Consider the following 12,397-nt stretch of genomic DNA (forward strand, 5'->3'; position numbering starts at 1 on the left):
GGGACTAGTGTTCTAGTGAGTCGTATAACTAGGGAAGTAGAGAGGCCTTTAAACTAAATAGAGGGGGGAAGGGATCATGTGGGGGAAGATCAAGTAAATTAAAGGGAAATGACAAAGCAATAGATCAAGGTAGCAATAAAGGTAATGATGATCAGAGTATGGCAGGAACGGACAGTGATTGCAAACTTAAGAGTCTTCCAACAGATAGGGCCAGGGTTTACAAAAACAGTAAGAAAGCTGAGTTAAGGGCTGAACATCCGCAGCATTCACTATAAAAGAGATGAATTGTGAGCTCAAATAGAGACTCATATGTATGACCTAATAGCCATTACAGAGATGTGGCTACAAGGAAACCAAAGCTGGGACCTGAATATCCGAGGGTAAGTGGCATTCCGGAAGGACAGGAACATAAGAACTAGGAGCAGGAGCAGGCAATTCAGCCCCTCGAGCCTGCTCCACCATTCAATATGGTCATGGCTTATCTCATCTTGGCCTCAGCTCTACATACCTGCCCATTCTCCATAACCCTTCAACCCTTTACTAATTAAAAATTTGTCTATCTCCTCCTTAAATTTACTCAATGTTCCAGCATCCTCCACACTCTGGGGTAGTGAATTCCACAGACTCACGACCCTTTGAGAGAAGTAGTTTTTCCTCATCTCGGTTTTAAATCTGCTACCCCTTATCCTAAAACTATGGCCTCTTGTGCTAGATTGCCCCACAAGAGGAAACATCCTCTCTACATCTACTTTGTCAATCCCCTTAATCATCTTATATACCTCAATTAGATCTCCTCTCATTCTTCTAAACTCTCGAGAGTAAAGGCCTAAACTGCTCAATTTCTCTTCATAAAACAAACCCCTCATCTATGGAATCTATCTAGTGAACCTCCTCTGAACTGCCTGCAATGCAACTACATCCCTCCTCAAGTAAGGGGACCAAAACTGTTCGCAATGCTCCAGATGTGGTCTCACTAATGCCTTGTACAGTTGCAGCAACACTTCCCTACTTTTATACTCTATTCCTTTAGCAATAAATGCCAAAATTCCATTTGCCTTCCTTATTACCTGCTGCACCTGCATACTAGTTTTCTGTGATTCATGCACGTGGACACCCAGATCCCTCTGCACCAAAGCACCCTGAAGTTTCTCTCCATTTAGATAATAATTTGCCTTTCTATTCTTCTGATCAAAATGGATAACCTCACACTTATCCACGTTAAACTCCATCTGCCAAATTTTGGCCCATTCACCTAACCTATCCATATCCATTTGTAAATTTCTTATCTCTTTATTGTAACTTACTATCCCACCTATTTTAGTGTCATCTGCAAATTTGGCTATAGTACTTTCTATCCCTGCATCCAAGTCATTAACATAGATTGTAAATAGTTGGGGCCCGAGGACCGAACCCTGTGGTACCCCACTAGTTACATCTTGCCAACCAGAAAAGGACCCATTTATCCCGACTCTCTGTTTTCTGTTGGTTAGTCAATCCTCTATCCAAGCTAATAAATTGTCCCTAACCCCATGTGATCTTACCTTGTGTATTAACCTTTTGTGCGGCACCTTATCAAATGCCTTCTGGAAGTCCAGATATACTACATCTACAGGATCCCCATTATCCACTTTACTTGTTACAGCTTCGAAGAACTCTAGCAAATTACTCAAACATGATTTACCCTTCATAAAATCATGCTGACTCTAATGGATTGCGTTTTGACTTTCTAAATGTCCTGTTATTACTTCCTTAATAATGGATTCTAACAATTTCCCAATGACATGTTAAACTGACTGGTCGATAGTTTCCTACTTTCTGCCTCCCTCCCTTTTTGAATAAGGGCGTTACATTAGCTTTTTTCCAATCCACTGGAACCTTTCCCGTATCCAGAGAATTTTGGAATATTATAACCAATGGATCCACTATCTCCGCTGCCACTTCTTTTTAGACCCTAGGATGTAGGCCATCAGGCCCTGGGGACTTGTCTGCCTTCAATCCCAATAGTTTGCTCAGTATTTTTTCCCTAGTGATGATGATAGTTCTAAGTTCCTCCCTTTCTATAACCTCTGCATTACCTGTTACTATTGGGATGGTACAAGTGTCCTCCACTTTGAAAACTGAGGCAAAATACAGATTTAATGTCTCCACCATTTCTGTGTTCCTCATTATTAACTCCCCAGTCTCATCCTCCAATGAACCAACATTCACTTTTGTTGCTCTCTTCTCTTTTATATACTGTTAGAAGCTTTTGCTATCCGTTTTTATATTTTGCACTAGTTTTCTTTCATAATTTACCTTTGCTCTTTTTATTACTTTTTTAGTAACCTTTTGTTGATCTTTAAAAGTTTCCCAATCTTCCAGCCTGCCACTGGCCTTTGCAATATGGTATGCCTTAATTTTTGTCTTTATATTTTCCTTATCTTCCTTGCTTAGCCATGGATGTTTTTCCTCCTCTTACAATCTCTCTTCCTCTCTGGAGTATATTTTAGTTGGGAGGAATTGAATATCTCCTTAAACATCTGCTACTGCTCATCAACTGTCCTACCTTTTAGTCTTCCTGTCCAGTCCACTAGGGCCAAATCTGTCCTCATGCCTATGTAATTACCTTTGTTTAGCTCCAGCACGCTAGTGTGGGACTCCAGTTTCTAGCCCTCAAACTGAATTTGAAATTCTAGCATGCTATGATCACTCTTCCCTGGAGGATGCTTAACTATGAGATCATTAATTAATCCCACCTCATTACACAATACCAAATATAGAATAGCCTACTCCCTGGTTGGTTCCACAACATATTGCTCCAAAAATAAAATCTCTAATACAGTCAATGAATTCTCCGTCGAGGCTACCTTTGTCAATTTGACTAATCCAGTCTATATGCATATTAAAATCATCCATGATTATTGCCTTGCCTTTTTTACAAGCCCCCAGTATTTCCTGGTTTATACTGTTCCCCACTGCGGAACTACTGTTTGGGGACCTATAGATTACTCCCACCAGGGTCTTCTTTCCCTTGCTATTTCTTATTTCTACCCAGACTGATTCTATGTCTTAAATAAAAACAAGAAATGCTGGAACCACTCAGCAGGTCTGGCAGCATCTGTGGAAAGAGAAGCAGAGTTAACGTTTCGGGTCAGTGACCCTTCTTCGGAACTGGAACTTGACTCTACTTCTTGATCTCCGGTGCCTATATCGTTTCTCACTACAGCACTGATCTCTTCCTTTACTAACAAAGCTACACCACCTCCTTTTCCTTCCTGCCTATCCTTCCGAAATACTGAGTACCCTTGGATATTCAATTCAAGGAAGCTGGTAAAATGCGGCGGGGTTGCTCTGTTAATTAAAGAGGGCATTAGTACTTTAGGAGAGATGACCTCAGCTCTGAAGATCAAGATGTAGAATCAGATTGGGTGGAACTGAGAGCAGCAAGGGGCAGAAAATATTGGTGGGTGTTGTTTACAAGCCACCAAACAGCAGTGGTAATGTAAATCACAGTATAAATCAGGAAATTAGAGGTGTGTGTAGCAAGGGTAATATACTAATCATGGGAGGTTTCAATCTACATATGGACTGGGTAAACGTAATTAGTAAAGGTGCAAAAGTTATAGGGTAGTATAAGATTAGATTAGATTAGATTAGAGATACAGCACTGAAACAGGCCCTTCGGCCCACCGAGTCTGTGCCGAACATCAACCACCCATTTATACTAATCCTACACTAATCCCATATTCCTACCAAACATCCCCACCTGTCCCTATATTTCCCTACCACCTACCAAATGGGGGGCTTTAATTATCCAAACACTTGGATAATAGTAGTGTAAAGGATAGAGAGGGGCAAGAGTTCCTAGAGTGTGTTCAGGAAAATTTTCTATAGCATTATGTTTCTAGTCCAATGAGAAAGGAGGCACTGCGAGACCTGGTTCTTGGGAATGAGGTGGGCCAAGTGGATCAAGTGTCAGTAGAAGAACATTGTATCATAAGTTTATAAGCTGACTATGGAAAAGGAGAAAGAATGATCCAGAGTAAGAATAATTAACTGAGGGAAAGCCAACTTCAATGGGATAAGAACGGATCCGGGATGAATAAATTGGAGTCAAACGTTGGCAGGAAAAATGGTGGCTGAACAATGGACTGCCTTCAATGAAGAAATAGTTCGGGCACAGCAAGGTGTGGTCCCACGAAGGGGAAAAGTCAGGTAAACTAATCCAGAGCTCCCTGGATGACAAAAGAGGTAGAGATTAAGATAAAGAAGAAAAAGTGTGTTTATGACACATGCCAGGTAGAAAATACTATTGACAACCAGACTGAATATAGAAGATTCAGAGGGGAAGTGAAAAAGCAAATGAGGGAAACAAAGAGAGAATATGAAAAGAGACTGGCAGCTAACATAAAAGGGAACCCCAAAGTTTTCTATAGGCATATAAGCAGTAAAAGTGTGGTAAAAGGAGGTGTTGGGCTGATTAGGGACCAGAAAGGGGATTTACACATGGAGGCAGAGAGCATAGCTGGGGTACTAAATGAATACTTTGCACCTGTCTTTACCAAGAAAGAAGATGCAACCCAGACAGTGTTGAAATAGGAGGTAATTCAGACACAAGAAGGGTTTAAAATTGATAAGGAGGTGTTGGATAGGCTGTCTGTGCTTAAAGTGGATAAAGTACCAGGGCCGGATGCGATGCATCCAAGGATACTGAGGGAAGTGAGGTGGAAATTGTGGAGGCACTGGCCATAAATTTTCAGTCTTCCTTCGACTCGGGGGTGGTGCCAGAGGACTGGGGAATTGCAAACGTTACATCCTTGTTCAAAAAAAGGGTGTAAAGATAAGCCCAGCAACTACAGGCCAGTCAACTTTACTTCGGTGGTGGGGAAAATCCTAGAAATAATTTGGGACAAAATTAATAGGACAAATCCAGGTAATTAAGGAAAGCCAGCATGGATTTCTTAAGGGAAAATCATGTTTAACCAACTTGCTGGAGTTTTTTGAGGAGGTAACAGAGAGGGTTGATGAGGGCAATGCTGTTGATGCGATGTACATGGACTTTCAAAAGACATTTGATACAGTGCCACACAACAAATTTGTGAGCAAAGTTACAGCTTATGGAATAAAAGGGACATTAGCAACATGGATACGAAATTGGCTGAGTGACAGAAAACAAAGAGTAGTGGTTAATGGTTGTTTTTCGGGCTGGAGGAAGGTTTGTAGTGGAGTTCCCCAGGGATCGTGTTGGGACCCTAGCTTTACCTGATTTATATTAATGACCTAGACCTTGGTGGACAGGACACAATTTCAAAGTTTGCAGATGATATGAAACTTGGAAGCATTGTGAACTGTGAGGATTTAGTGTGGAACTTCAAAGGACGTAGACAAGGAATGGGCAGACAGGTGGCAGATAAAGTTCAATGCAGAGACATGCGAAGTGATACATTCTGGTAGGAATAACATGGAGAGACAATATAGAATAAAGGGTACAATTCTAAAGGGGGTGCAGGAGCAGAGGGACCTGGGTGTATATGTGCATAAGTCATTGAAGGTGGCAGGACAGGTTGAGAGAGTGGTTAATAAAGCATACAGTATCCTGGGCTTTATTAATAAGGGCATAGAGTACAAGAGCAAGGAAGTTATGTTGAACTTGTACAAAACTCTAGTTCGGCCTCAGCTGGAGTATTGCATGGTAAGCCTGAGGATTGGGAGCATTTTAGAATCCTTCTCATTGAATGGCAGAGTGGGTTCGAAGGGCTGAATAGCCTACTCCTGCTCCTATTTCTTTTGTTCTTAACACACTGTCACAGGATTGTAACACACTGTCACAGGAGAATAACTCACTGTCACAGGAGAATAACTCACTCACAGGAGAGTAACACACTGTCACAGGAGAGTAACTCACAGGAGAATAACTCACTGTCGCAGGAGAATAACTCACTGTCACAGGAGAGTAACACACTGTCACAGGAGAGTAACTCACAGGAGAATAACTCACTGTCAGAGGAGAGTAACACACTGTCACAGGAGAATAACACACTGTCACAGGAGAGTAACTCACAGGAGAATAACTCACTGTCGCAGGAGAATAACTCACTGTCACAGGAGAGTAACTCACAGGAGAATAACTCACTGTCGCAGGAGAATAACTCACTGTCACAGGAGAGTAACACACTGTCACAGGAGAGTAACTCACAGGAGAATAACTCACTGTCGCAGGAGAATAACTCACTGTCGCAGGAAAATAACACACTGTCACAGGAGAGTAACTCACAGGAGAATAACTCACTGTTGCAGGAGAATAACTCACTGTCACAGGAGAGTAACACACTGTCACAGGAGAGTAACTCACAGGAGAATAACTCACTGTCGCAGGAGAGTAACACACTGTCACAGGAGAGTAACTCACAGGAGAATAACTCACTGTCGCAGGAGAATAACTCACTCACAGGAAAGTAACTCACAGGAGAATAACTCACTGTCAGAGGAGAGTAACACACTCACAGGAGAGTAACTCACTGTCAGAGGAGAGTAACTCACTGTCACAGGAGAGTAACTCACTGTCACAGGAGAGTAACTCACAGGAGAATAACTCACTGTCACAGGAGAGTAACACACTGTCACAGGAGAGTAACTCACAGGAGAATAACTCACTGTCGCAGGAGAATAACTCACTCACAGGAAAGTAACTCACAGGAGAATAACTCACTGTCAGAGGAGAGTAACACACTGTCACAGGAGAGTAACTCACTGTCACAGGAGAGTAACACACTGTCACAGGAGAGTAACACACTGTCACAGGAGAGTAACTCACTGTCACAGGAGAGTAACTCACTGTCACAGGAGAGTAACTCTGTCACAGGAGAGTAACTCACTCACAGGAGAGTAATTACACTCCGACAGGAGATTAACACTGGAGGTTAACCCATGATACTTGATTTAGTGGAGGGAGCTGCTTCTCATTGCCATTTTGGGATTCTGACCTGCCTCTTTAGTAGTGTGTGTTTGTGCATGTGCAGCATTGCCTTTTCTCTGGCACTGTTCATTAACTCTTTCTAATCTTATTATAGACTATTGGGGAGAGTCTAGTTACAGTGAAATCCTCGACTTGCATCTGGGTGGTACGTATGTATGGCTGTCCTTCTGCATTACCACTCCTGCTAACCTTTACCTTTACCTTTCCCTCTAATCCCTTTCCCTTCACTTTCATCCCTGGTTGCATCTCCTTCACTTTCGTTTCTCCATGTTAAAGTGCCGATATCCTAGCTCCTGGCTGGTCCAGTATCTGATGTATTAAGACAGATATTCCTGCGTAGATATAGAATGAGGGGGAAATTTCCTCTAATTGGAACAAACACTCTCTGATTAAAAGTGATTGGACATGTGCTCTGTTTGCTGATCACAAAAATGGACCAGGACCAGTTCCTGGACTGAGTTGTGTCACCTGATCTCAGTTGCTTTGCTCATATAAAAACTGCTATTGGCCTCAGTGCCTCTCAAATAGAGCAATGGATTGGAAACTGTGTGTGTGGAATATGGGAGAAATGAATGGAAATGGAGAAAAATGGATTGTAATAGGTTTCTATTGGAGAGATCGATTGTAATGGGGTAAGATCGATGATAATGGAGAGAAATGGGTGGTAATGGAGGGAGATGGATGGTAATGGGGAGAGACAGACGTTAATGGCGAGATATATGGTAATGGCGAGAATTGACAGTAATACAGATGGATGGTCGGTATGGAGAGAGATGGAGGGAAATGGAGATATACACGATAATGGAGATTAAGATAGTCGTGGAGAGATGAACAGTAATGAAGAGATAGACAGTAATGGAGAGATGGATAGTAACAAAGAGAGATGGACGGTAAAGTAGAGGGATGGATGGTAATGGAGAGAGATGGACAGTAATGGGGAAAGATGTACAGCAATGGGAAGAGAGGGACAGAAATGCTGAGAGATAGATGGCAATGGGAAGGAATTGACCCATAATGGAGATGGGAAGTTATGGACAGAGATTGATGGCAATGAGAGATGGACAGTAATGGGGAGAGATGGACAGTAATGCAGAGAAATGGACAGTAATAGAGAGAGATGGACAGTAATGGAGAGATAGACAGTAATGCAAAGACATAGACAGTAGTGGAGACATGGACAGTAATGGAGAAAGATGGATGCTAAAGAAGAGAAATGGATGGTGATTGAGAGATAGATAGTAATGGAGACATGGACAGTAATGGAGAGATGGAGACGGTAAAGGAAAGCACTCAATGGTACTGCAGGGGGATGGACAGTAATGGGAAGAGACCAATGGTAATGGAAAGATGGGGAGTACGGGAGAGGGATGGATGGTAATGGAGCAAGATAGGCAGCAATTAGAAGGAATAGATGGTACTGAGAGATGGATGGTAATGAGGAGAGCTGGATGGTAATGAGGAGAGATGGACGGTAATGAGGAGTGATGGATGGTAATGTGGAGAAATGGATGCTAATGGAGAGAGATGCAGAGTAATGGGGTGTGATAGACAGCAATGGGCAGAGATAGACAGTAATAGAGAGATGGACTGTAATAGAAAGAGATGAATGATAATGGAGAAAGATGGACTGGAATAAATAGAGATGGATGTAATGGGGAGAGATGGATGCTAATGGAGAGAGATGAAGAGTAATGGTGTGTGATCGACAGCAATGGGCAGAGATGGACAAAAATAGAGAGATGGACAGTAATAGAGAGAGATGAACGGTAATGGTGAAAGATGGACAGGAATGAGAGAGATGGATGTAATGGGGAGTGATGGTTAGTAATGTGGAGAGGCTGACCATAGTGGAGAGATTGACAGTGATGTGGAAAGATGGACAGTAACAAGGAGAGATGGATGGTAATGTGCAAGAGATGGACGGTGATGGGGACAGATAGACGGTAATGGGGAGAGATGGATGATAATGGGAAGAGATGGATGGTAATGGGGAGAGATGGATGGTAATGAACAGATATGGACAGTAATAGGAAGAAATGGACAGTAATGAGGAGAGATGGATGGTAATGAGGCAAAATGGAGGTTAATGGGGAGCGATGGAGGCTAATGTGGAGAGATGGACGGTAATAGGTAAAGATGGACGGTAATGAGGAGAGATGGACGGTAATGAAGAGAGATGGAAAGTAATGAAGAGAGATGGAGGGTAATAGAGAAAGACAGACAGTAGTGGGGTGAGATGGATAGTTAAGTAGAGAGACAGAGGGTAATAGGGACAAATGGATGGTAATGGGGAGAGACTGACCGTAACAGGCAGAGATGGACGGTAATGGGGAGAGACTGACTGTAATGGAGAGGTGGACAGTAATGTGGGGAGGTGGACAGTAGTGTGGATAGGTGGACAGTAATGTGGAGAGATGGACAGTAATGTGGAGAGATGGATGGTAATGGAGAGAGTTGGATGGCAATGGAGAGAGTTGACCATACTGGAGGGATGGACGGTAATGGAAAGAGTTTGATGGTAATGGAGAGATGAACAGTAATGGGGAGTGATGGATGGTAATGGGGAGAGTCTGACTGTAATGGAGAGGTGGACAGTAATGTGGGGATGTGGACAGTAATGTGGATAGGTGGACAGTAATGTGGAGAGATGGACAGTAATGTGGAGAGGTGGATGGTAATGGAGAGAGTTGGATGGCAATGGAGAGAGTTGACCATACTGGAGGGATGGACGGTAATGGAAAGAGTTTGATGGTAATGGAGAGATGAACAGTAATGGGGAGTGATGGATGGTAATGGGGAGAGTCTGACTGTAATGGAGAGATGGACGGTAATGGGGAGTGATGGACAGTAATGGAGTGAGACAATAAAGGTGGCGCAGTGGCTAGTATAGCAGCCTCACAGCTCCAGTGACCCAGGTTCAGTTCTGGGTACTGCCTGTGAGGAGTTTGCAAGTTCTCCCTGTGACCGCGTGGGTCCCCTCTGGGTGCTCCGGTTTCCTCCCACATGCCAAAGACTTGCGGGTTGATAGGTAAATTGGCCATTGTAAATTGCCCCTAGTGTAGGTAGGTGGTAGGAGAATTGAGGGAAGGTGGGGATGTGAGAGGGAAAAATGGGATAAATATAGGATTAGTATAAATGGGTGGCTGATGGTTGGCACAGACTCGGTGGGCTGAAGGGCTTGTTTCAGTGCTGTATCTCTCTATGACTCTATGTAATAAGGAGAGTTGACCATAATGGAGAGGTGGATGGAAATGGAGAGAGATGGATGGCAGTAAGGGGAGTTGACCATAATGGAAAGATGGATGGTAATGAGGAGAAATGGATGACAATGTGAAGGGATGAACAGTAATGGGGCGATAGATTGTAATGGCATGTGCCTTGGGACATTTATTACATTAAAGGCCCCATATAAACAGTTGTTGTTGAATGATGGATGGTAATGGAGAGTTGCATTGCAATAGGAAGCGATGGACAGTAATAGGGGGAGATGGATAGTAAGTGAGATTGATGGTTAAGCAGACGTAGATGGTAATGTAGAGATATGGATGGTAATAGGTAGAGATGGACAGTGAGGGGGAGAGATGGGCGGGAAAGGACAATGACAGACAGTAATGCAGAGAGATAGATGGTAATAGAGATGTACAGTGATGGAGAGATAGACAGTAATGGAGAGATTTACTGTACAACAGAGTAATTGAGAGAAATGGATGTTTATCAGGAGAGGGTGATGGGAATAGGAAGAGATGAACAGCAATGGAGAGAGATGAATGGTAATGCAGGGAGGGGCGGTAATAGCAAGTGCCTTGGGACCTTTTAATACATAAAGGCACCATATAAATGTAAGTTGGTGTTGTTTTTGTAGTTGTTGAGAGGTGTATGGTAATAGTGAGATGAATTGGAATGGGAAGAGATGGACAGTAAAGGGGGAGATCAATGGTGAAGGAGTGAGATGGATGGTAATGCAGAGAAATGAACAGGAATGCAGAGTGGTGGATGGTGATAGAGATGAGTGCGAAAGGCGAGAGCTCAGTGGAAATGGAAAGATAGACAGCAATGGAGTGAGATGGGCAGAGATGGACAGTAATCAACAGGGATGGAAGGTAATGGACAGGAGTGGATAGTAATGGTAGGAGATGGAGGATAAAGTAGAGAGATGGATGGTCATGGGGAGAGCATGATGAGCACGAGGGAGATTGATGGTAATAGACAGAGCTGCAGAGTAATGGGGACAGTCTGACCATAATGAAGAGCTAGACGTTATTCAGGAGACATGGATGACAATGGGGAGAGATGGACGGTAATGGAGAGGATAGTAAAGAAAAGCATGGATGTGAATAGAGACCATGCGAGGAAATGAAAAGGATGGATGGTAATGAAAATGATGGATGGTAATGGAGGGGATGGATGGTAATGAAAATGATGGATGGTAATGGAGGGGATGGATGGTAATGAAAATGATGGATGGTAATGGAGGGGATGGATGGTAATGAAAAGGATGGATGGTAATGGAGAGGTTGGATGGAAATGAAAGGATGGATCATAATGTAAGGATGGATGGTAATTGAGAGGATGAATGGTAATGGAGAGGATGGATGGTAATGAAAGGATGGATGGTAATGGAGAGGATGTATGGTAATGGGGATGTTGAAATGTAATGAAAGGATGGATGGTAATGAAGGGGATGGATGATAATTGACGGGATGGATGGCAATGGAAAGGACGGATGGTAATCAAAAGGATGGATGGTAATGAAAAGGATGGATGATAATGGAGGAGATGGATAGTAATGGAGAGGACGGATGGAAATGGAGAGGATGGATGGCAATGACAAGGATGAATGGTAATGGAGAGGATAGCTGGTAATGAAGAATATGGATATTAATGGAGGGGATTGATGGCAATGGAGAGGATGGATGGCAATGGAGAGGATGGATGGTAATGGAGAGAATGGATTGTAATAGAGAGAATGGATAGTAATGGAGAGGTTGGATCATAATGGAGAGGATGGATGGCAATGAAAAAGATGGATGGTAATGGAGAGGATGGACGGTAATGGAGAGGGTGGATGGTAATGGAGAGCATGGATGGTAATGGAGAGGATAGATGGCATTGGAGTGGATGGATGGCAATGAAAGGATGGATGGTAATGGAGGGGATGGATGGTAATGAAAAGGATGGATCGTAATGGAGGGGATTGATTGTAATGAAAGGATGGATGGTAATGGAGAGGATGGATGGTAATGAAAGGCTGGATGGTAATGAAGAGGATGGAAGGTAATGAAAAGGATGGATGGTAATGGAGGGCATGGATGGTAATGAAAGGATGGATGGCAATGAAAGAATGGATTGTAATGGAGAGAATGGATGGTGTTGAAAGGTTGGATGGTAATGGAGAGGATGGATGGTAGTGGAGAGGATGGATGGTAATGGAGAGGATGGATG

General features: G+C 43.1%; 1 protein-coding gene across 6 annotated transcripts in view; it reads left to right on the forward strand.

Annotated features, from left to right (window-relative positions):
- Positions 1-12,397, forward strand: part of LOC137379759 (protein-methionine sulfoxide oxidase mical3a-like) — a 1,360,716-nt gene that overhangs the window by 1,291,624 nt on the left and 56,695 nt on the right. For 5 of the 6 annotated variants that reach the window (XM_068051091.1, XM_068051095.1, XM_068051096.1 and 2 more), the window contains one exon: positions 7,050-7,100. The exons of the other annotated variant lie outside the window; for it this stretch is intronic. In XM_068051091.1, the coding sequence (XP_067907192.1) occupies positions 7,050-7,100 (51 nt within the window). The remainder of the gene's footprint in view (positions 1-7,049; positions 7,101-12,397) is intronic. 6 annotated transcript variants of the gene reach the window in all.

The sequence above is a fragment of the Heterodontus francisci genome, chromosome 18 (genome assembly GCF_036365525.1).
Source record: "Heterodontus francisci isolate sHetFra1 chromosome 18, sHetFra1.hap1, whole genome shotgun sequence".
In the NCBI taxonomy this organism is placed as follows: domain Eukaryota; kingdom Metazoa; phylum Chordata; class Chondrichthyes; order Heterodontiformes; family Heterodontidae; genus Heterodontus; species Heterodontus francisci.